Here is a 22,962-nt window from a genome sequence, read left to right as displayed (position 1 = left end):
TGATCACTGATATGCCTTAGAACTACCCAAATGAATTACATTGAGGGTAGTCAAATAAAATAGATCATCTCACCACAGTCACTGCATAGAAAGTGGTTAAGTTTGACATAAGAGATGTTGGATGTTATGAAAGCAAATATTGTACTGAATTTATTCTCTCAGGAAAAAATAAATTACTTTGGTGAAAATATTTGGTTTCATTTTTGTACATTTGTATTAGTTTCTAACCTTAAGAGTCACTCATGTCAGAAAATCAATCAAATTTCATTTAAGTGATGAGAACTTATGCTAAGTTTTAAATTTCATTATTAATACATAAGTAATAATGTTGGTAGATAAATCAATGCCATTCAGATATCCTTGGATCTAACCTGACCTCCTTCAAAGATGAAATTTTTGCTTTGCCTTTATGCTAATCCAAGCAAACTAGAATAAAAATTCTAAGGAAGCTTTTATATGATAGTGGTCAGAAATGAAATACCAGTCTATTAACAAAAAACATATACTTATAAAAAGAAGATGAATTAATACCTTTTGCAACAATCTGCATGGAACTGGAGACCATTCTCCTAAGTGAAGTATCTCAAGAATGGAAAAACAAACACCACATATATTCACCATTAAATTGGAAGTAACTGATGAGCACACATGTACACAGAGGGAAGTAAAACTCAGTGGAAATTAACCAGGGGGAAGGTAGGAGTGGAAGGGCAAAAACCTACCTAATGGGTACAATGAACATATTTGGGTGATGGGCACACCTATAGCCAGGACTCAAGCATTACAAAAGCAATCCATGTAACCTAAAACATTTGTACCCCCTTAATATTTTGAAATAAAAAAAAAACACTTAAAAAAATTCTCTGAAATTTTGTTAATCACATGTAACCAGTAGATTATTTTTAAATTAGTTGGTTGTCCCTTTCAATAGTATACCTATTGAACCATCTAATGGATGGTTCTTATGTACTGTACTTCTGAATTACAACTTACGAAAACATAAAATTACCACAAAGTTTGCAATGAAACTGGTAAAACTGATGCTCCTGTTTCTAGTCCAAAAGAATTTGACATACTCATTTGTCTTTTTTAATGGCAAAAGCAATTCATAGGAAGGTACTTGAAAAGTACCTTGAATTATTATATCAGTATCCTTCCCACTTCAATAATCTGCTACTATACAGTTTTAGAGGGTAGGGAATTACTGTTACGACTAAAATCCCAAATTTAGCCTAAAATTCAATCTTACTATAGAAGACATGGTTGTTAAAATTTGCCCATTGCAATATTGAACATTTTATACCTATAGCATTTATTAGCACCTGAGTTAAGTGGATAACCTTACTCAAAGCCTAATGAGATGGTCCTTTTTTTTCTGTTTAAGCATCAGTTTGAGTATATACTTAACTGTGACACACATAATAAGAGTCCCAGAAGAAAAAATCTACTAACAAATTGAAATAAGTACCCTTCAGGGGTTCATGGATCTAACCTGACTCCTTCAGAGACAAAAATCAAAGTGAGGACAGACCAAAATCCCAAAATAAGGGTTACTAAGTTAAAATAGGCTCTATCAAATTCCATAGCCACAACTTATTGCTACCACCACATAAAGGACTAAGACTCCAATAGTACCTCAAAGGACTTCAAAGCCAACTGACTGATGTTCCAAAAAACATAACCTTTCTGATCTAATCCCTACTCCACAGAGAGGAAAACTGAGAGAGAATTTATGGATTCCACGAAGATGTTCCACTGTGGAATATAGGTTATAGGGCTAATCAAAACAAAGCAGGAAATAAAAATCAACACATTCCTAAGTGACTACTCACACAGATTTCATTTCCATGAGTAGCCTGAAGGAATCAAAATAAGTCAGAAGACAGTGATTTAAATAAAATTTATTTTTTAAAAGGTGGTTATTTTTTATTTTTGCAAGGCCACGGTTAGAGGAGTATATGAAGAGGTAACACATCTCCTTTTCCTTAACCATGCTCTTTTTTACCTTTTGCACAAAGGTAAAAGTTTCTGTTAATCTCATAGTTAATGGTATAAAACAGAGGTTGGCAAACTTTTCCTCCAAAGGGCCAGATAATAAATATTTTAGGTTTTACAGACCACATATGGTCTCTGTCACATATTTTTTATTTTATAATCCATTAAAAATGTAAAAACCATTTTTAATTTGCACCATACAAAACCAGACTGGGGCAAATGTGGGCCATGGGCAGTAGTTTGCTGACCCTGGTATAAAATATCTACTTTCTGTCTTGTCAGAGATATTGCCCTCTTTAGGTTTCTAGACAGACTGCTGCCTGAAGCAGAGCAGGGCCTTATTTATAATCAAATGTGGCTTGTGACAAGAGTAGAAATGGAGAATTTCTGCCCACTTTTGACTCTCCCAAGCAGTTTTTTCATTCATTCATTCAATAAATTTGTTGAGCACCTACTATGTACATTCTTAAACATCTTTGTGATAGCAGAGATTTCCAGTGTTTCTTCCTTAAAAGGGCAATTCCTCCAGATTCTCTAAACCAGGAGTTATCACTTAATACTCACGTTTTAGGGAAAATCAGTATTAAAATCTCTACCAGCACTCATGATCACAAAAAAAGGAATCTAGCTAGCAATGTTATCCTTGCATCCAATGACACATCCTTAAAGCAATAGCCTAGATGAGGAAAAATATGATACTTCTTTTCCTCCCATAGGTTGAAACTTTTTTTAAAAAACATTCTCAGATCCAGACCATCCCCCAAATAATTTCTTCCCATTTTCCTAGTTTGCAGCCATGTAACATAAAATCTGGATCCAGGTAGGGCTCTGCATTAACTATTTCAGCCATGAAACAATACTACATTTAAGAGTGAATACTGCCTCCAAAGCAAGGTACACTCCCACATTGCATCTCAGGGAAGGAGTGATCGTGTTTCTGCTCCTTCACGATGAAAACTGTAACTGTTAGCTTGAATCCTCCTGCTATTTATCAAAGGTGAGGGAAGACTTTATAAAATGGCCAAAGGAGCATAGGACTTCAGTATTAAAATATAAAGGTTGCCCCCATTCCAGATCTTTGGTACAGACATCAACTATAATAATCTGACTGCTCACACCACCAAAACATGGCACATTTTGTAACTCAAAGTGATTGTGATTTTCCTTTTGACCATGTAAACAAAGGGGAAATGCCTTGGGAAACCACTTTGCAACGTTCTCTCATTTCTCTTAAATACACATTTGTACAACCAGTTGCTGTGTGATGAAGTTCATGGTGGGGGAAAAAATAGAGAGGGCCAAGGTTATCGCTTTCGCTCCCCTCTCTGTGTCCTTTTCTTTTCCTTTTCCTTGCGCTCTTGTTTGGCTAGTTTGTCTCTCTCCCTCTGCAACTTGTCCTGTTCCTTCTTCCTTTGGGACTCATCCCGAAGCGAGTCCCGCTCCAGTTTTCGGGCATTGAGGACATCTTCCACATTGGTGTTTCGGAACAGAGCTACAGGTGAGTTAAGAAAATGATTAGGGTACAAGTCATATAGATCACAACTACCACTCTCTCTCCTCGTTCTGGCTGTCCTCTCCACACGCTGAGTCCTGAATGGTCTCTACTTATTCCTAGTCTTTAAAAATAAATCCTTATCTTTATTTTTGGTCTAATGGGAAATCCTACAGCTACAAAAATTTTAAAATGTCCCTTGGAATAAAAATCTCATTCAGACTTACCTAAATCTGAATTTTAAAATATTTTATCAAAATGAAATTTCACCCTAGAATAAGTACTTATGTCATTCAATGGCAGAATATTGTTGGAAAATCTAGGCTAGTTTTAGTGAATAGAGTATTAATGTAACCGGCTAAATGTTTATGTATTTGGCACTATTAAAATGCTTGAAGAGTTAAATAAGATGTTTAACCTTACTAAACTTTATCAATTTGCTTTTTTCCCTAGTACTAAAGCTTAAGTGAAAACCATGTTCTAATAACCATAAACGCTGACTTTATAGGTGATAGGAAGAGTTTAACATCATTAAAAGTATCTAGTCAAAAACTTTACCCCTCATTTCTTATGACTTTAAGAATATTATAAAACCTGTTAATACCAGACAAGGTCCTTTCTACTCTTAAAATATGACTTTTCTACTTCACTGCTTTAAAACAAATGAGTCCCCCTTTTCGGAGAGCTCCTTTTCTCTGATAATCCACCACCATACTCCTCACCTGTAAGGTGGATTTCTAAATCTCCCTACTCTAGGAAGCATCTCATAAATTACTCTCTTGGTAGGGACCTTCCTCAGCACATATGTTTCAATATGTCCATATTTTAAGCTTAAAGTGTTCAGTGATTGTGTTCTCTTTCCAACAAATTATATGGTTTTTGAGGACAAAGACAAAATTTCAATATTGTTTTTTAATTGTTTCCATAGCTCTGGCAATCCAGAGCTACACACAGGGAGTATAGATTCTTATTTTACCTTAGAAATCCCTCTTCCAAGCAAATCTCTTTATAATACTTGTTAACTAGTTTTCTCTGCAAAAAGTTCTTGCTAAATTGACTATTTAGGGCTGTCCTAGGAATAGAGCTCCCAGTGCTGGCATGACATGAGTTCCTGGAAATAAAGGGAGCCCCCAGCAATGAGAGCAAAATACAAACTGACCCTCAAGAGGATTCTATGGAGAAACACATGGGGATGGACACAGAAGGATACATTTGTCAGAACCAACGTTCGTTGTGGTGGCACCTGAATCATCCTTCTCATCTGCTTCAGTGAGTGATGTTAAGGAAGTTGTATGGAAAACAAAGGTTGGCACATTCCAACCTAACATTAGGAAACATCCCATAGAGTAGTGGGTAGGAAAAGCACACTGAACAGAGGAAGAACACTGTTAGGGATGTGACAATAAACCCAGGAGATTCATCTTTGGAAATCTCAACTTAGGGAAAATTGTTCAGAGCTTCTGTAAAATCCTTTTCTTGGAGGCTGAAAAGAAACTTAAGTTGGTCTGGGTGGATTGCCACATTACCTGGAAGCCAGGGGATGGAGAGATGACCACTAAAACAGAGGTTCCCAAGTGTGGTTCCCAGACCCCCCTGGGAATTTGCTAGGAATGCACATTCTTGTGCCCTACTCCTCTCGGGGGTAAAGCCCAGCAATCTGTTTTAACAAGTCCTCCAGGAGAACCACTACTTTAAAAGTTCTTTTCCAGCCCAAGAACTGAAATTTTGTTATTTGAACCATAGCTCTGCCAACCCCAGCAAGAGAAGTCATGAGAAAAAACTAGAAGAGAAACCAGCCCCAAGAGGCCAAGAATTCTTTTCCGAACTAGTGATTAGACAGCTGATATTTCTGGTATCATGTCCAATGCATAATGTGCCACACACATCATTCAAGTAGGCTCAGTAAGTGAAACATTTCCTAAACAAATTTGAAATTCACAGGGAACTAACTAGCCCCTATTGGCAACACTTTCTTTTTGCACAGTTCCCACTCAAATTCCAGATTTACTCTGGTGTTGCTTGAGGGCTCAGCCTTACTTTTAACTATGTGGTCACATAAAAACGACACAAATGAAACTGCTACAATTTTAGAGAATCCTTCACCCAAAAATATCCAGGTTCTAGTCCTGGTTTTGCTACTAATTCTCTGAATGCCTCTGATCACCCAATCATCTCTTAGTGCCCCAGTTTCCTTATTGGCAGGGAAAGAACATAAAGATGGATTGTACATGTGATACTACACTGTATAAAAACATGTTATACAGGCTGGGCACAGTGGCTCACACCTGTAATCCCACTGCTCTGAGAGGCCGAGGCAGGGGGATCACTTGAAGCCAGAAGTTCAAGACCAGCCTGGATAACATAGGGAGACTCCATCGCTAACAAAAAAAAAAAAAAAAAAAAATTAGCCAGGCACAGTGGCATGTACTTATAGTCCCAGCTACTCAAGAGGCTGAGGCAGGACGACAGCTTGAGCCCAGAAGTTTGAAGCTATAGTGAGCTATGATCATGCCACTGCACACTAGCCTGGGCAACAGAGTGAGACCTCATCTCTAAAAAAAAAAAAACGGAAAAAAAAGGGTTATACAAATATAAGAAATCATGGCTATATCTTATTTTCTGTGCTTTCTGAAAGCACAATATAATTGATCCATTCAGGTATCATTTGTTTTACACTGAAGTTTTTAGGAATATACTGATTATGTGTTGAAAAATATAAGTCTAGGCCGGGCGCAGTGGCTCACGCCTGTAATCCTAGCACTCTGGGAGGCCGAGGCAGGAGGATCATTTGAGCTCAGGAGTTCGAAACCAGCCTGAGCAAGAGCAAGACCCCATCTCTACTAAAAATAGAAAGAAATTAGCTGGACAACTAAAAATATATAGAAAAAATTAGCCGGGCATGGTGGTGCATGCCTATAGTCCCAGCTACTCGGGAGGCTGAGGCAGAAGGATCCCTTGAGCCCAGGAGTTTGAGGTTGCTGTGAGCCAGGCTGACGCCATGGCACTCTAGCCAGGGTGACAGAAGTGGGACTCTGTCTCAAAGAAAAAAAAAAAGAAAAGAAAAATACAAGTCTAGTGTCAACTAATCAAATATCATTCCTCATACCCACTGTCACTTTGGAGGGGAAAATTAAGCTATAGAGGACTGGCGACTTCCCAGAGGTCACTGTCAACCAGCAAACATTTCTGGCGTGAGCCTCAGGGAATGGTGTCGGGACTCCAGAAAGGATATTCCTCTTCATCTGTCACATCAGCATACTGGGCCAGGAGTGCAGCTTTTCTCTGCTTCTCCTCTTCTGACACCATTCTGGGTTTCACCACGATCTGTGCCTGCTTCTCAATGAGGGTCGCAATGGCCTGCACTTCATCTGGGAGATGGTGAAGGAAGGAACAAGAAGACTGTATGAGAGAAAACAAACTCACTGCACCACTAGTCCATCCAGGCAGCGCATGTGCTAAAGACATTGGAATCTGCTGCCTCCTTAAAGCCCTGTAGTTCAAAGGACAAGCCTCAGGGGCCAGTGAGAAAGGAAAGGAAAGGCCATGAAGGCCAGGCTTTATATCTGTTTTCAATCAGAGAAGCCCTGATTTTACTTGTTTTATTAGGTCATTAAATATAAAATGTCCAATTTCAAACCAAAAGTTTATTTTATTATACCTCAAACAAGAAGCAGTACAATTGATTAAAGTGAGCCTAAACTCTGGACACAGCTTTGCCATCTTAACAGTAGCTTGTTCATGCTAGCAGTGAAGAAGCCTGTAGAGCAAGTAGCAATGAAGTTGCGAAAGGCGTTTCCCACAGCTTGTTGAGAACTGAATGTTTTTCCTTGCAAGAAGTGGTCCAAAGCCTGGAAGAAGTGATAGTCAGCTGGTGCCAGGTCTGGGAAATACAGTATATGTCAGTAGATGTTTCCAAGTCCAACTGCTATAGTTTGAGCAATGTTGTTTGTACAACATATGGTCGAGTGTTGTCTTGAGAAAGGAGTGGCCTGTCTCTACTGATCAATCTTGGCTGCTTAATCACAAGCATCCTCCTCATTTCATCCAACTGGTTGCAGTAGACATCCGCTGTAACCCATTGGCCAGGTTTCATGAAGCTGTAGTGGATCATATCAGCGCTGGACCCCCAAACAGACACCATTACCTTTTTTTGATGAATATTCAGTTTTGGACCGTGTTTTGGCACTTCATCTTTATCCGACCATTGGCCAAACGCTTGCGACTGTCAAAAAGAATTCGTTTTTCATCACATGTAACAATACCGTACAGAAATGGTTCGCCTTTATGTCATAACAGCAAAAAAAAAAAAAAAAAAAGGCAAGCTTCGAGACGATTTCTTTTCTGACACTCATTTAATTCATGTGGAAACCACCTATCCAGCTTCTTTACCTTGACGATTTGTTTCAAATGGTCCAATATTGTTGGAATAGTAATGTCAAACCTTGCTGCTAATCACACGTAGGTTGAGGTGGATTCGCTTCCACTAGAGCTTTCAGCTCATCATTATCCACCTTGGTCTCAGGTCTCCCATGTGGCTCATTTTCAAGATTAAAATCACCAGAATAGAACTTCTCAAACCATCGACTACTGTGTGTTCATTAGCCACGTCTTTCTCACTTTGTTGATATTTTGAGCTGTCTGCACTGCATTGGTTCCACAATGGAACTCATATTCAAAAGTAACACAAATTTTTTACTTATCCATGGTTTCACAAAAATTGCTCTAAAAAAATGTGAAAGATAATCACAAGCCAGAACATGTGTTTGAAAGACTGAGGACCTTCACAATAAAAATAAAACAAGAAATGTCAAAGTGAAATGTCAGAGATATCAACTGTCAAACTTAGCACATAAGGAAATTGGACATTTCATACTTCATAACATAATATCTATTAAATTTCTACTACTTTAAAAAAAAGGGTAGGCCAGGCTCAGTGGCTCACACCTGTAATCCTAGCACTCTGGGAGGCTGAGGTGGGAGGATCACTTGCGCTCAGGAATCCAAGACCAGCTTGAGCAAAATCGAGACCCAGTCTCTACTATTAATAAAAATAGAAAAAATTAGCCGGGCGTGGTACATGCCTGTAGTCCCACCTACCCAGGAGGCTGAGGCAGGGGATGGCTTGAACCCAAGAGTTTCAGGTTATGGTGAGCTATGATGATACCACTGCACTCTAGCCGGGGCAACAGAGAGAGATTCAGTCAAAAAAAAAAAAAAGTGAGAAGCACTGCATTAAGCCCCCCAAAATGCAACTTTCTTTCCTTTCATCCCAGAAACCTAAGCATGAATGTAGAATCAATTTAAGCTGGTTCCTTTCATGTTTATGATTATGCCAGGTAAAATTCTTAGATTAAGAATATTTTGCCATATTTTAAAATAAAATCAACTACTGAGTTCTCCATTCTCAAGGAAAGGAAGCAATCATACAAAGTAGAAGTTCTCGTGCCAGTCTGCACATTAGAATTATCTAGGGGAGCTTTTAAAAAATATCAGTGCCTGGGCTCCAACCCAAGTATGTCAAGTGTTTCTAATATTCAGTCAAGACTGAGAACCCACAGTGTAGAGTGTGGAATCTTTCCAAGTTCGGCTTTCATGATTTGAGTTTTCTGCAGCTAATTTACCATCCTAATGATAACTGTATTAGCCCATTTCTCTTTCATTTTAAAGGGTGAGGGTTTAGCTGAATAAAGAAAATACCAACTATAATTTGTGTTATGAAATGAGAACATGAAAAAGGGTAGGAGGTGGGAAAAATATATTTGACCCCATACGTGTAATGCAGTGGAAAGAGGCTGGAAAAGAAAAAACCACAATGAAGGTAACTGTGGTCAGTTAAAATGGAAAAATGCAAAAGGAGAAAAAGAAACCAATGTTCAGTAAAAGGTTAAAGTAGGCTGCGGGGTGTTTGCCATTGTAAATTATCTTAGGGAAAATGAGCATCCAAAGGAGAAAATGAAAAAGAGGCCTAACAGCTGTGCGGTAAAAGGCTGTTGGAAAACACTCTGGAGGTTAGACACAGAAACTCCAACTCTACCTTCTTTTTTCACTTTGGTGACAACATTCTGAGTTTCCGACCATCGTTCCACAATCTCCTTGCAGATATTAAGGAGGGAATCTTCTTCCTAGTTAGAAAAGTAGAACAGTTGATTTCCTGGGAGAGGCCTCAAATGCAATAGCAACTTTAAAAAAGCCTATGCAGAGGACACAGCTGCAGAATCATGGGAAGGGTTTGGGAGTCACAGAATGGAATGTTTCTCTTCTAAGGCTCTGGCCAGAGAAGGTATCCTGTGTGTGTGTCCCAGAAGCCACACCTCCTAGGTTAAGAGCACCTATTCTATCCTGGTAAGCTCCAGGGGAAAAGATTCCCACCAGCTCAGGGCAATCCTCCTCATTCTCTCTTAAAATATTCTATTTGGGCCGGGCGCGGTGGCTCACACCTGTAATCCTAGCACTCTGGGAGGCCGAGGCGGGTGGATCGCTCGAGGTCAGGAGTTCAAGACCAGCCTGAGCGAGACCCCCTCTCTACTAAAAATAGAAATAAAAATTATCTGGACAACTAAAAATATATATAGAAAAAATTAGCCGGGCATGGTGGCGCATGCCTGTAGTCCCAGCTACTCGGGAGGCTGAGGCAGTAGGATCACTTAAGCCGAGGAGTTTGAGGTTGCTGTGAGCTAGGCTGATGCCACGGCACTCACTCTAGCCCAGGCAACAAAGTGAGACTGTCTCAAAAAAAAAAAATATATATTCTATTCATTTTATTTTTAATTGACAAACAATAATTGCATATATATATATATATTTTTTTTTTTTTTTAAACAGTCTCACTCTGTTCCCCGGGCTATAGTGCCATGGTGTCAGCCTAGCTCACAGCAACCTCCAGCTTCTGGGTTCAAGCAATCCTCCTGCCTCAGCCTCCCGAGTAGCTGGAACTACAGGCATGTGCCACTGTGCCCTGCTAATTTTTTCTATTTATTTTTAGTTGTCCAGCTAATTTCTTTCTATTATTAGTAGAGATGAGGTCTCGCTCTTGCTCAGGTTGGTCTTGAACTCCTCACCTTGAGTGATCCTCCCGCCTCGGCCTCCCAGAGTGCTAGGATTACAGGCATGAGCCACCGCGCCTGGCCAATAATTGCATATATTATATATAGAATACTCTGTGGTGTTTTGACACGTCTTTACATTGTGGGATGATTAAATCAAGCTATTTATCAAATCCACCATCTCACCTATTCACATCATTTTTTTTGTGATGAAACATTTAAAATCTACTCTTCTAGCAGTTTTGAAATATACAATGCATTATTATTTACTTTTTTTTTTTTTTTTGAGACAAGGTCTCATTCTGTTGCCCAGGCTGGAGTGCAGTAGCCCAATCACAGCTCACTGCAGCCTCAAACTCCTGTGCTCAAGCAATCCTCCCACCTCAGCCTCCCATGGGGACTATAGGTGCATAACACCACAGCTGGCTATTTTTTTAATTTTTGTAGAGATAGGGGTCTCACTTTGTTGCACAGGCTGGTCTTAAACTCCTAGCCTCAAGAGATCCTCCACCTCGGCCTCCCTAAGTGTTGGGTTTACAGGCATGAGCCACCACACCTGTCTTTCTTTCTTTCTTTCTTACTTATTTATTTATTTAGAGATAGGATCTCTTTTTTGTCACTCAGGCTGGAGTACAGTGGCATAATCATAGCTCACTGTAACCTCGAACTTCTGGGTTCAAGTGATCCTCCCACCTCAGCCTCCCAAGTAGCGAGGACTACAGGCACATGCTACCATGCCCAGATAATTTTTTTTTTAGAGATGGGGTCTTGCTAAATCCTATTACTCCAGCCTAAAATTTTGTACCCTTTGATCAACATCTCCCTTTTCCCCACCCCAACCCATTCTTTTAGAGCAAAAACCTGTTGCCTAAGTGAAAACTCTCCTCTGTGCAATCTTCCTTGGCTGATATATTTAATTCAGAATATTCTCCAAGGGTTATCAACTTTCATCCTGGAACATATCATGAGCTTGCCGACACATCATAAAGATGAGATACACTGACCAGAAGTGGTGGCTCATGCATGTAATCCTAGCACTGCGGGAGGCTGAGGCGGGAGGATTGCTTGAGACCAGGAGTTTCAGACCAGCCTAAGCAGAGTGAGACCCCATCTCTACTAAAAATAGAAAAAAATCAGCCGGGCACGGTGGCACATGCCTCTAGTCCCAGTTACTCAGGAGGCTGAGGCAGGAGGATTGCTTGAGCCCAGGAATTTGAGGTTGCTGTGAGCTATGATGATGCCACTACACTCTAGCTAGGGCAACAGAACAAGACTCTGTCTCAAAAAAAAAAAAAAAAAAAAAAACAGAGATATGAGTAGATGGTCTCCTATCCGACCATCCCTCTATCCATTTTAAGTATACATATTCTGCATATCACCCAATCTCCATCCTCAGCATGTTATAACAAAAATGATGTTGGCTTTGGTGTCAGACATAGTTAAGCTCAAATCCCAGATGTGTAACCAAGTTTCTTAACTTTCTGATCTTCACATCTTCCCATGATTTTAGTGAGGATAAATAAAAATGTATATAAGTCCCTACTCTACTTGGCAAAAAAATAGGCTTTTAACAAATATGGGGCTGGGTGCAGTGGCTCACACCTGTAATCCTAGCACTCTGGGAGGCCGAGGCAGGCGGATCATTTGAGCTCAGGAGTTCGAGACCAGCTTGAGCAAGAGTGAGACCCCCGTCTCTACTAAAAAAAATAGAAACAAATTAGCTGAACAACTAAAAATATATAGAAAAAAGTAGCCGGGCACGGTGGCGCATGCCTGTAGTCCCAGCTACTTGGGAGGCTCAGGCAGAACGATGGCTTGAACCCAGGAGTTTGAGGTTGCTGTGAGCTAGGCTGACGCCACGGCACTCTAGTCCAGACAACAGAGCAAGACTCTGTCTCCAAAAAAAAAAAGGGGGGGGGGCATTTCCCTCCATCTTCATTATGGCTGCTTTCACCGCCTTCATGTTCTACCTCTCAGGGCAAGCTGTCACTATTCACATTTACTAAGTGCTTACCACGTGCCAGGTACTGTTCTAAAAGCTTTACGTGAGAACTCTCAATTCTTAAAATAATCCCATGAAGTAAGTACTATTAGTACTCTCAATTTATAGATGAGGAAACCAAAGCACAGAGGTTAGTTAACATGCCCAAAATCAAACAAGTATAATGGATTAAAAAGGATTTGAACCCAAGTAGTCCAGCTCAGAACCCGTGTTCTTAACCATTACATGATACCATCTCCCAAAGAAAAATGGAGAGTCAGAACACAGACTTATTGCGGCTATCCTTATTTTGTAACAAACAAAGAAGTCCTTCTACCCTGCATCCTTTCAGCATGTGATAAACACACAGAATTTCTTCGGTTCAGAGTTCTAATAGTTCATGGACCCTCCCACCCCCAGCAGGGAAAACAAAGGAAGAGAGAGAGAAAAAAAAAAAAAGGACAGGAAGTGTTGCAGCTCCTTCAGAATTTGTCTAGCAGGTTTTCTAGTAACAACTGGAAAATGTCCCACAGGAGAAAAAAAGGACAAATAAGGAGTGGTTAGGTAAAAGAAAAAGGGTGCTCTTGAAGGACAAAATGGTTTATTCCCCTCGTTTCCTCACCCAAACCAAAGTAGTTCATTTATCCATTCCTTCATTTATTCATCCAGAAGGTACCTGCTATGTTCAAGGCACTAAGATGAGCACTAAGACATGAATGACAAATAGTGCCTGGCCTCAAGACACAATTTAGAAGGCTGGAATAAGAACAGATGCTATAGGCCAGGCGTGGTGTCTCACGCCTATAATCCTAGCACTCTGGGAAGCTGAGGCGGGATGATCACTTGAGGTTGGGAGTTCCAGACCAGCCTGAACAAGAGCAAGACCCTGTCTCTACTAAAAACAGAAAAAATTAGTCCAGTGTGGTGGCACATGCCTGTAGTCCCAGCTACTCGGGAGGCTGAGGCAGGAGGAGCCCAGGAGTTTGAAGTTGCTGTGTGCTAGGCTGATGCCACAGCACTGTAGCCCAGGCAACAGAAGAAAAAAAAAGGAAAAAGAAGAAAAAGAAAAGAGAAAAAAGAAAAAGAAATAAAAAACACCTGCCATAAAATATAACAAATGCTCTACCACACTCAAAATTGCAACCTACCCTTGCATTCCACTCCTGATCCTCTTTTAAAGCTCCTTTTCCCCTAGCACTTAACACTTTGTAACATACTATATAATTTACTGATAATGTTTTTCCCTGCTAGAATGTAACCCCAAGAGGACAGAAGTTTCTGCCTGTTTTGTTCCTTGATGTACTCCAAGCACTTACAGCAGTGCCTGGTATACAGTAATCAATCAATAAAAACTTGATGAATCGATCAACCAACCAAGTACTCTATTGAACGGAATAAAGGGAAGGATGGTGGAAAGCTTTTGTTTACTGTTCTTTGCTCCTGACTATACACCATTATCCTTGAAGCTTACCTCAATTTTTGCTAACAAACTTAATTCCTCATATTGAATCCTAGCCCAGTGCAATGACTGATTTGGCTGTGCTTTTTGTTTTTCCTAGAAAGAGATTTGGTAGAACAGTCAGGGGCTCCTGACACTATATGCAGCCAGACTAACAAAGAGGAAGCAGCACTTTGAACTATGTGTTTAATATATACCATATTCATTGGCCCTTGTTGCTCTGCAAAGATGCTCCTCAGTTGTTTCATGGACAGGACCCTTGCCTCATCATAAAATTCCTGGACATTACTTCCCAAAGTCAGTATCTACATAGAAGGAGTTGGGAAAATGATGAAAAAAATTAAACATGGTATGTGAATGGGGCAGAAGGGGGAAAGTCAACCTTAAAAATGATTTTGTCTTCTGCAATTTATGTGACAAGAGGCAGTTAAAAAGCACCAAATCTATTTCTAGAACTTTGCCTCTCCTATCTATCAAGAGACTGTTAAGTCTATGGCAAACTCATGTCTGCCTTTATCAACAGACACATAGCTCCAAATAATGACACCACGAAAAGGACTGGTCAAGGAGCTGGTACTAAAAAGTACCAAAGTTATTTTAATACCTTCTTCATGGAGTCTTTACAAACCTCCCAGCTGGAAATAAAAACTGACTTAAATTGCTTGCCTCCTACTCTTTCCCCCTACAATCTGTAAAGTCAGAGTCCAAGAATTTATTCCACTATATTGTATTTCCACTGAACTTCGGAGCTGCCTCACAAGTTGTGCTAAAGTTTTCCCATTTATAGGCCAATCTCTCCAGAGTAGGCTCTGGAACTCAAAGGGGTTCTTGCCAGAAGGATCTGGGACAGCTGCACTAGTGTTACATTTCAACCATGTGCCCAATCAATGAACTGCGCTTCCACCAAGCATAAGTGACTTTTTCCTAGCACCCATTCTGCCTTCACTTTTGGATATGAAAAAATGTTTTCTCCCTTCTACTCTTCTCTATTCTCCTTTAAAAAAAAAAACAAAGTATGTATATGCGTATTTATATTGAGACATATTCACAGTATTTTTTTTCTTTAGAGAGTCTTGCTCTGTCACCCAGGCTGAATTACAGTAACACAATCATAACTCATTGTAATCTCAAACTCCTGGGCTGAAGGAATCCTCCCACTTCAGCTTCCTGAGTAGCTGGGACTACAGGAGTGTGCCACTACATATGGCTTTTTTTTTGTTTGTTTTTGGTAGAGACAAGGTCCAGCTCTCTTGCCCTTGAACTCATGTCCTCAAGTGATCCTCCCAGCTCAGCCTCCTAAAACACTGGGATTAAAGGTGTGAGCCACCTCTCACAGCCCATAGTACCTTTTGATCCTCTTTAGTAGTCCCTGAAAGTTGGTTTTGAGAAAAACAAATGAACCCATTTTCCAAACTTTTTTATGATAGATGCCAGAGGATAAAGCCCTTGATGGACAGGTGGCTCTCACAGTAGCAGTCTGGTTTCCAAGATCTCCTCTAAACCATGAATGCAGAGACAACTCTAGCTTCTACAGTATTTAGTCATGATGCAAGTAAATTTTATTTTTGTAGCTTGAATTTAAAAGGAAACAATTTGTTGGACAGCCACAAGCAGCATTTGTAACCAATTTAATCTATAATAACCAATCTAATAAGTACGTGTATTGAGGATGGGTAAAGTAGAGACAAAGGGAACAGAAATGATCAGGTTTAAAAAATGGACATCTGGGTAACTTACTACATTAAACACAGCTTAAAGTACACATTTCTGAATTCTTGAATCTGCTTTTTTTTTTTTTTTTTTTTTTGAGACAAAGTCTCACTTTGTTGCCCAAGCTACAGTGAGTGCCGTGGCATCATCCTAGCTCACAGCAATCTCAGACTCCTGGGCTCAAGTGGTCCTCCTGCCTCAGCCTCCCGAGTAGCTGGGACTATAGGTGCGAGCCACCACGCCCAACTAATTTTTGTTTTTATTTTTAGTTGACTGGCTAATTTTTTTTTTCTATTTTTAGTAAAGACAGGATCTCGCTCTTGCTCAGGCTGGTCTCGAACTCCTGACCTCAAGAGATCCTCCCGCCTCGGCCTCCCAGAGTGCTAGGATTACAGCATGAGCCACCGCGCCCGGCCTTGAATCTGCTTCTAAGAAGCTAAGTACCAAATTTATCTCCCTTCTTTAAAGTTTTGATCTCTCTCATCCCCATCCCCTCCCTCCACCAGACACATCAATGATTACCGCATTTCCAAATACTGTAATGAATCAAGCACATTTGCTTCAGTTCCGCCTAGGCATGAAAAGATCTCTACCACCAGCTTCCTTTTGTGGACTCCTACCTCCAAAGCAGGAATCAAGAGGGTCCTTCCTGCAGGCTTTTGCCACTGGACAGCCCTGGGGACTGCCTCCTAATGGGCACAGACATCCCAAAGCATTTTACTCCCCGCTCTGAACATTGTAAACAGATGGGAACTGATGGGGCGTCAGATATTTACGACAAAACTCTCATTTTGACATTTCAACGCCTTCAGAGGAACACTCCTCAGCTCACCCACAAGCTTCAGAGAGGGTCTTGTCCCCGGGAATAAGAAAAACCCATTCCTCTCTATATACCTTCAAGCTTCCCAAAACCTGGTTGGGGAACAACCTCCTTTCCCCACGGCCCAGAGCCCAAATAAGATTCTACCTCTCCCAGATGAGACACTGAGCCTTTGGGACAACTGGTAGGAGAAGGGGGGTGGCTAAATACTGACGGGTCCCCAGATGCCGGCCTGAGGCTAAAGGAATGTGTGCAGGCTACTCACCAGGAAAGCAGAGAGGATACCCTGCAGAGCGTCCAGCTTTTCTTCTTCCTCTTCCTCCTGCAGGACACCCAGAATGTAGGCGCCGTAAACGGCTCGGTCCACTCCCAGCGCCTCCAGTCGTCCGTCTAGCCATGATCCAAAGCCGCCGCTCCCGCCATCGCCGGAGGCGGCCGAGGCCACTTCGCTGGGCGCCGTCATCTTGGGGTCAGGGTCCTGCCAGCTCCTGGGGCGCCTACCGCAGTGCCTGACGGGCCGCGCCGCCGCCCCACCGCGCATGCCCAAAGAGGGAGCCCACGCCCCTGCGTGCCGGGCGTAGAGCCCAGGCGACCTGTGGTGACCCGCTTGGGCGGATTGTATCTTCTAAATAAAGCGTCTTCGCGTAAGCGTGGTCACGTGCTCTCACAGGCTCTTTGGCAGGTGAGTATTCTCAACAGACTCTTTTTACAGTTGGGGAAGTTGAGAGAGGTTCAGTAACTTAGCCAAAGCCACGCAGCTAATAACTAAACAGGACTGGAGCTCAACTTCGATTCCAGCGCTTCCGTGCACCTGACCGAGCTGCCCTTCCGCGCGTTCGTGGGGTGCTACACCACCCACTCCCACACAGCTTTCCTGCAGGAGCCTGCTGACTCTGCCCGGAATACACCTCGTCGCTGCGGACTGCTACCACCGTCTCCTTTCCAAGCCCTCCCCCATCAAAACTCAAGTTCCAGAAAACTTTCCCTGATTGCCTGCAATCTGTGTTAAGAACACTCCGGTGTGCTGTGGTTGCTTCTCTGCACTTACCGTTTTGTACTTACGGCAGTACAGGACACATAGTAGGCTCTTAATAAGTGACAGGCAACCTCAAGTCATTTTTTTTATTCAGTCATTGATTCAACGCCTACTTTACCCTCTGCCAGGCACTGTTCTGAGCTTTCCATGCATTATATCTTGTAATCCTCCCTACAATCCTGTAAGATGCTTGAGGGAGCCTGACCAGAGGCAAGAGCTCATCTGGCAGAGCTGCCGGAGCCTCAGCTGACTCTGCAAAACACCTGGCCCTGCGTTGGAATCAATTACCCAAGAACTTGGGTTGGCTTTACCTGAAGTGCCGAGGAGGCTGGCAGTGCCATGGCCTAACTTCTTCCTTCACCAACTATTGAGTGCCTACAGCATGGCATTGTTGCTAGGTACTGAAAATACAAAAATGAACGTCACCAGTTTTCTGTGTCCAGTGGGAACAGACGTGTTTAAACAAATAATGACAATATAGTGAAAGAAAGAAATATTTTTTGGTTTTTTGCATAGAAAGATTCTCTGAAGAATAAATAAATGTTTTAATGGATCTTTGTCTAATGAGATTGCAGTAGGATGCCTGGAAGATTAAATTAACTTTACCTGTTGGAGCGGTGTTGGAAGATGGTGGGGGAAGGGGTATGGGAAATCCAACCAGGCTTCCCCCGGCGGAGAGGATGCTTGAATTTTCTTGAAGAATGAGTAAGAGATCTTTAGGTAAAGGGACTGGAAGGGAAAAAGAGGGAGATCCAGTTGCAGGGAACCGTGTGTGCAAAGGCTTGTTAGGGGCATCCAGAGAGTCATGTATGGCCTGAGCAACAGAGTTCACATAGAAGAAATTCAGGAGATGACAACAACAAAAGAAGGAAAGGGGCTTTTATACCTTGCAAAGGGCCTCCTCAGAGACTTCTCTACCCTCATTAGTATTGGGATAGTGTGGATGAATGGACACCAAATGAATGTCACAAATACTAATTTAGAAATACAGGAAAGTGTGAATTTTAGTCCCATGGTTGCCATGTGCTCACTGAATTAGAAAGTGACACTAATGGAGTCAGAGGCCAGAATCAGCCCCCAAAGCTTGCCTCTTTTTCAAGTCCTCATATGTTCTTTCTAATCCAGTGGGGCTTGTCAGTTCACAGACTTGGGTGCCATCATGGCTCAAGGATCAGAGGTCAGTGCAGAGCCCCCATACCAGAAAAGTATCCCAAACTTGTGTGTTTCTTAGAAATGCTTATAGACTCACAAGAAGCTTCAAAAATAGTGCATAGAGTCCTGCACACCCTCACCCAGTTTCCCCCAATAATGATATTGGTAAAACACACAAAGCTTTTTTGAAGGCATCAACAAGCCTCTCACAAAACTGAGTGAAGGCTCTCTAGACCCTAAATTTTAAGAATATCCTCATTGGCTATTTTATTATAAAAGTAACAACTGACTAAAAAAAATTCATACAAATGGACAAAAGACAAACAGCTTACAGAAATTAAAATTTTCAATTAAAACCACAGTGAAATACCTACCTACTTCTCAAACCAAAAAGTCTGATGATATACTGTGTTGACCTCTGATTAGGTAACAGGCATAGGAAAATGTTGGAGCAGGAAGCAAATCAACATAATCTTGTTGGAAAGCTGTTTGAAAAGACCCAGCATTTCTACTTCTGGGAATTTATTATAATATATGTGTGCAGAATGCCACATTTATAAGGATATTCATTGCAGTGAAGCTTTGTGTAGTAAAAGGACAGAAATAGTCTACATTCTATATATAGGAGACTGGCTCAAAAAAAGTCTTGTGTAACCAAACAAAGAAGTATTATACTGCTCTAAAAAGGAACAAAGAAGCTCTTTATGTACTGACATGTAACAAAATTCAAGATATATTGTTAAAAAGTGAAGCTCAGAATAGTGTATAATGTTTGCTACCATTAGTGTTTAAAAAGGTGAGGGGGGATACATGTATGTCCTCGCATGTGCATGGAATATCTCTGGAAAGATACACAGGGGATGTGAGGATGGTTGTCACTTTGGAGAACTCAGAGAGACTAGTTTTGAGCTATTTGTCATATGTATTTGCTTTGCATCTTTTTTTTTTAAAGAAATAAAGCCTATTTGAAGCCCTTCCTTCAATCTCATTTACTTCCCTCCCTCCCCAGGGTAACCACTATTCTTGAATTTAGTGTTTACCTTCCTCTTGAATGTTTTTAAACACAGTACATATTACTATACATGTTACAACATACATATGTATTCATAAACAATGTATCACATGATTTTGCATGTTGTACTTTTCATTCTGCAATGTGCCTTTTTCACTTAGGATTGCTTCAAATATTTACCCATGTTGGTACATGTAGCTCTTATCCATTCACTTAAACCACTGTATAGTATTCCATTGCTTGAATATACCTCAATTGATCCATTCCTCTGTTGATGGACATTCAGGTTATTTCCCAATTTTCCAAACAGTGCTTCAATTCACATTGTCATATAGTCTCCTTGCCTGCCTCTAGGAAAGTTTCTCTAGAACAGTGAGCACCAAACACATATTCATATTTTTGCCACATACTCTTAGCAGTAAAAATATTTTCAGCATGTACCCCAAGGTAAGAAGATGTAGTTATTATGAATTATTTATATGAAATGACTTGCCAAATTAGTATGTCATAAGTCATACAAAAAGAGAACTATTAATATAAAAAGGGTAACTAAAAAGTGAAGTAAATAATATGTTGTAAATATTTATTTACTTATTTGTGGTACCAAAAATCTTCAGTAAAAAAATGTTGGCCGGGTGAGGTGGCTCCCACCTGTAGTCACAGTGCTTTGGGAGGTCAAGGCAGGAGGAGTTCGAGGCTGCAGGGAGCTATGATTATGCCACTGCAGTCCAGCCTGGGTGAAAAAGTAAGACCCTGTCTCTAAAATAAATAAATAAATAAATAATATGGTTGAAGATGCTTCATTACTCCTCCCCTATTAATTTTATTTATTTTATTTATTTATTTTTGAGACGGGCTGAAGGACCTGCTTGCAAGATGGATCAATAGCATGCATGAGTGGCAAATTGGTGCTGGTTATTAGTAGGAAACTTCAGGTCCTCTTTATGTGAGCCTCTCCACTAGCATACTTGAGTACCCTCATGTCATGAGTGCTGGCTTCCTCCAGAGCAGGTGGTCCAAGAAACAGTAATATGGATGTTGAAATGTCTTTTATGACCTAGCCTCAGAAGTAACACATTATCCTTTCCTGAATGTTCTGTTGGTTACATGGCACTATTTAACCAGGAGGCAAGGATCCCTGTAGGCCATCTTGGAGACTGGCTACCACAATGTGAGTATTTTAAATTTTATTTATATATATATATATATATTTTTTTTGTTTTTGGTGATTAGGTCTCACTATGTGGCCCAGGCTGGCCACCAACTCCTGGGCTCAAGCAATCTTCCCACCTCAGCCTCCTGAGTAGCTGAGCCTACAGGCATGTGCCACCACACCCAGCTTAAATTTATATTTATAAATACAAATATTTTGTATCATATAGTATATATATTTGTGTATAAATATATAAAATGTTGGTATTGATATTTACCACATTAGACATTAAAACAAAAATGTTAAATACTAGTTAATTTAAAAGTAAGCCCACTATGTGTTAATATAAATAATGTGTTTTTAATGAAAATATATTTTCCAAAACAAAAACAGAACAAAAATAATTGTTTTACATTTCTGCAAATCTGTTTAATACCTGGTTTAACAGAAAAAGTTGAATTCTTATTTCTGCTTCTGCATATTCCACTGGACATTCATGAGAGAATGAGAATGAAAATAATTTTTTTTCAAAAGCCAGTCAAATTTAGCAGTGGTAGGTTGAATACCAACTTTAGTGACACTAATGTTAATAAGTTTGATAGCCCACCACCATTGGACCAGCCAAGAAAATAATTTCTTAGTGTTATTATAAAAATAGTTTTGGCCCCTTGGCATCTTCTGGAGGGGGACCAAACCACACTATGAGAACCTTGATCTTCATTATGATATGGTAACAAATCGTCCCATAATCTCAGTAGCTTACAACAAAGGTTTATTTCTTACCCATGCTGCAAATCCATTATGGGTTTTCCATGGTTCTGTTCCATGTCATCTTCACTAAGAAACTCAAGTTGACATAGTATCCTCTAGTTGGGACATTGCTAGTCATCGTGATGGGAAAAGAGAACATGGGGAATCATCCTGGCTCTTAAGGCTTCTGCTTGGAAGTGATGTGTCTCATTTTTTTTTTCTTTTTTCTTCGTGAGCCAAAGTAAGTCACATGTCCAAGCCTTAGTTCATCAAGGCTGGGATGTATAATCTTCCTGCAGGCGGAGCCCCACTGGAAGGGATACCAAGTATGCGTGCTATGTATATCTCTACCATAGTATTTTTAAAAATGTCACTCTGATTGCTGCATGGGGAATGAATTATTTCGGGGAGAGGTAGGAAGGAGAATGATTATATTGGGGAGAGGTAGGAAGCTTCTCAAGAGTAGGAGTGATGTTAGGAACTGACTGCTTTAGGCAAGAAATGATGGTGACTTGGACTAGGGTAGTAATAGTTGTCTGATTCAAGATGCACTTTGGAGGCAGAGTTAGTAGGATTTGTTCTTGGAGTGGGGGTAAGCATAAGAGAAAGTACAGTAAGATAACTTCTAGGTTTTTGGTTTCAGTAACTGGGTGGATAACGGTAACACTGAGATAAGGAAGGCTGGGAGAAGAACAGGTGAGAGGGTGGAACAAATGTTCTGTTTTGAACATGTTAAGCTTGAGGTGCTTATTAGATGTCTAGTAGGCACTTAAATATGTAAATCTGGAGATCAGGAAGAGGGGTAAGAGCTAGAGCTAGAAATTCGGAAGGTATTAGCATAGAGCTGAATCGTAAAGCCAAGAAGCTGGATGAGATCTTCTAGGGGAACAAGGGTTAAAGCATAGGCATGCTCCAACATTTATAGGTCAGCCGTGGCTTTGGATCCAGCAAAGGAGATTGAGGAGGAGCCATTGAGGTAAGGTGAAAACCGGTAGTGTTTCAATGAGGGAATAATCTCTTCCATGTTTTAGAAGTTGGATACGATGAGGATAGTATTTGGGAACGTGATAGTAACAGTTGATCTAAACAAGTACAGTTTTTAGTGGAAACGTGAGGATCAATGTCTAATTAGATGCGTTAAAAAAAAAAGAAGTGAGGAATGTAGACACCTCTTTTGAGAAGTTTTTTGTTGGGTAGGTAAGTGGAGAAAAGAGAGGAGGACAAAGATATAAAGATGAAATGATGTGTAAGTGAAATCTTTATGCAAACCGCAAATGCTCTATAAGGGTTAGGCTTGTGATTTACTATTCAAACTCTTAGGAATTTCAAACCAGCTAAGTGTGAAGAATCCATAAGATG

At 40.6% G+C, this 22,962-nt stretch overlaps 1 protein-coding gene and 1 non-coding gene across 2 annotated transcripts; one reads left to right on the top strand and one right to left on the bottom strand.

The window, feature by feature from the left end:
* Positions 1 to 1,885: 1,885 nt before the first annotated feature.
* Positions 1,886 to 17,013, bottom strand: CCDC43 (coiled-coil domain containing 43). The gene is made up of 5 exons (XM_045526830.1): positions 16,766 to 17,013; positions 9,522 to 9,609; positions 6,720 to 6,855; positions 4,698 to 4,756; positions 1,886 to 3,487 (listed from the first exon to the last, which is right to left on the bottom strand). Exons 1-5 carry the CDS (start codon positions 16,961 to 16,963, stop codon positions 3,300 to 3,302), a joined length of 669 nt encoding a protein of 222 aa, XP_045382786.1. The 5' UTR covers positions 16,964 to 17,013; the 3' UTR covers positions 1,886 to 3,299.
* On the top strand, positions 12,978 to 13,041 carry LOC123621376. The gene has a single exon (XR_006729106.1). It is a non-coding gene; the product is annotated as a U7 small nuclear RNA (small nuclear RNA).
* Positions 17,014 to 22,962: the final 5,949 nt, after the last annotated feature.

The sequence above is a fragment of the Lemur catta genome, chromosome 15 (assembly GCF_020740605.2).
Source record: "Lemur catta isolate mLemCat1 chromosome 15, mLemCat1.pri, whole genome shotgun sequence".
Taxonomy (NCBI): domain Eukaryota; kingdom Metazoa; phylum Chordata; class Mammalia; order Primates; family Lemuridae; genus Lemur; species Lemur catta.
Note: the sequence above shows the minus strand (reverse complement) of the source record. Positions and strands in the feature narration are given on the sequence as shown.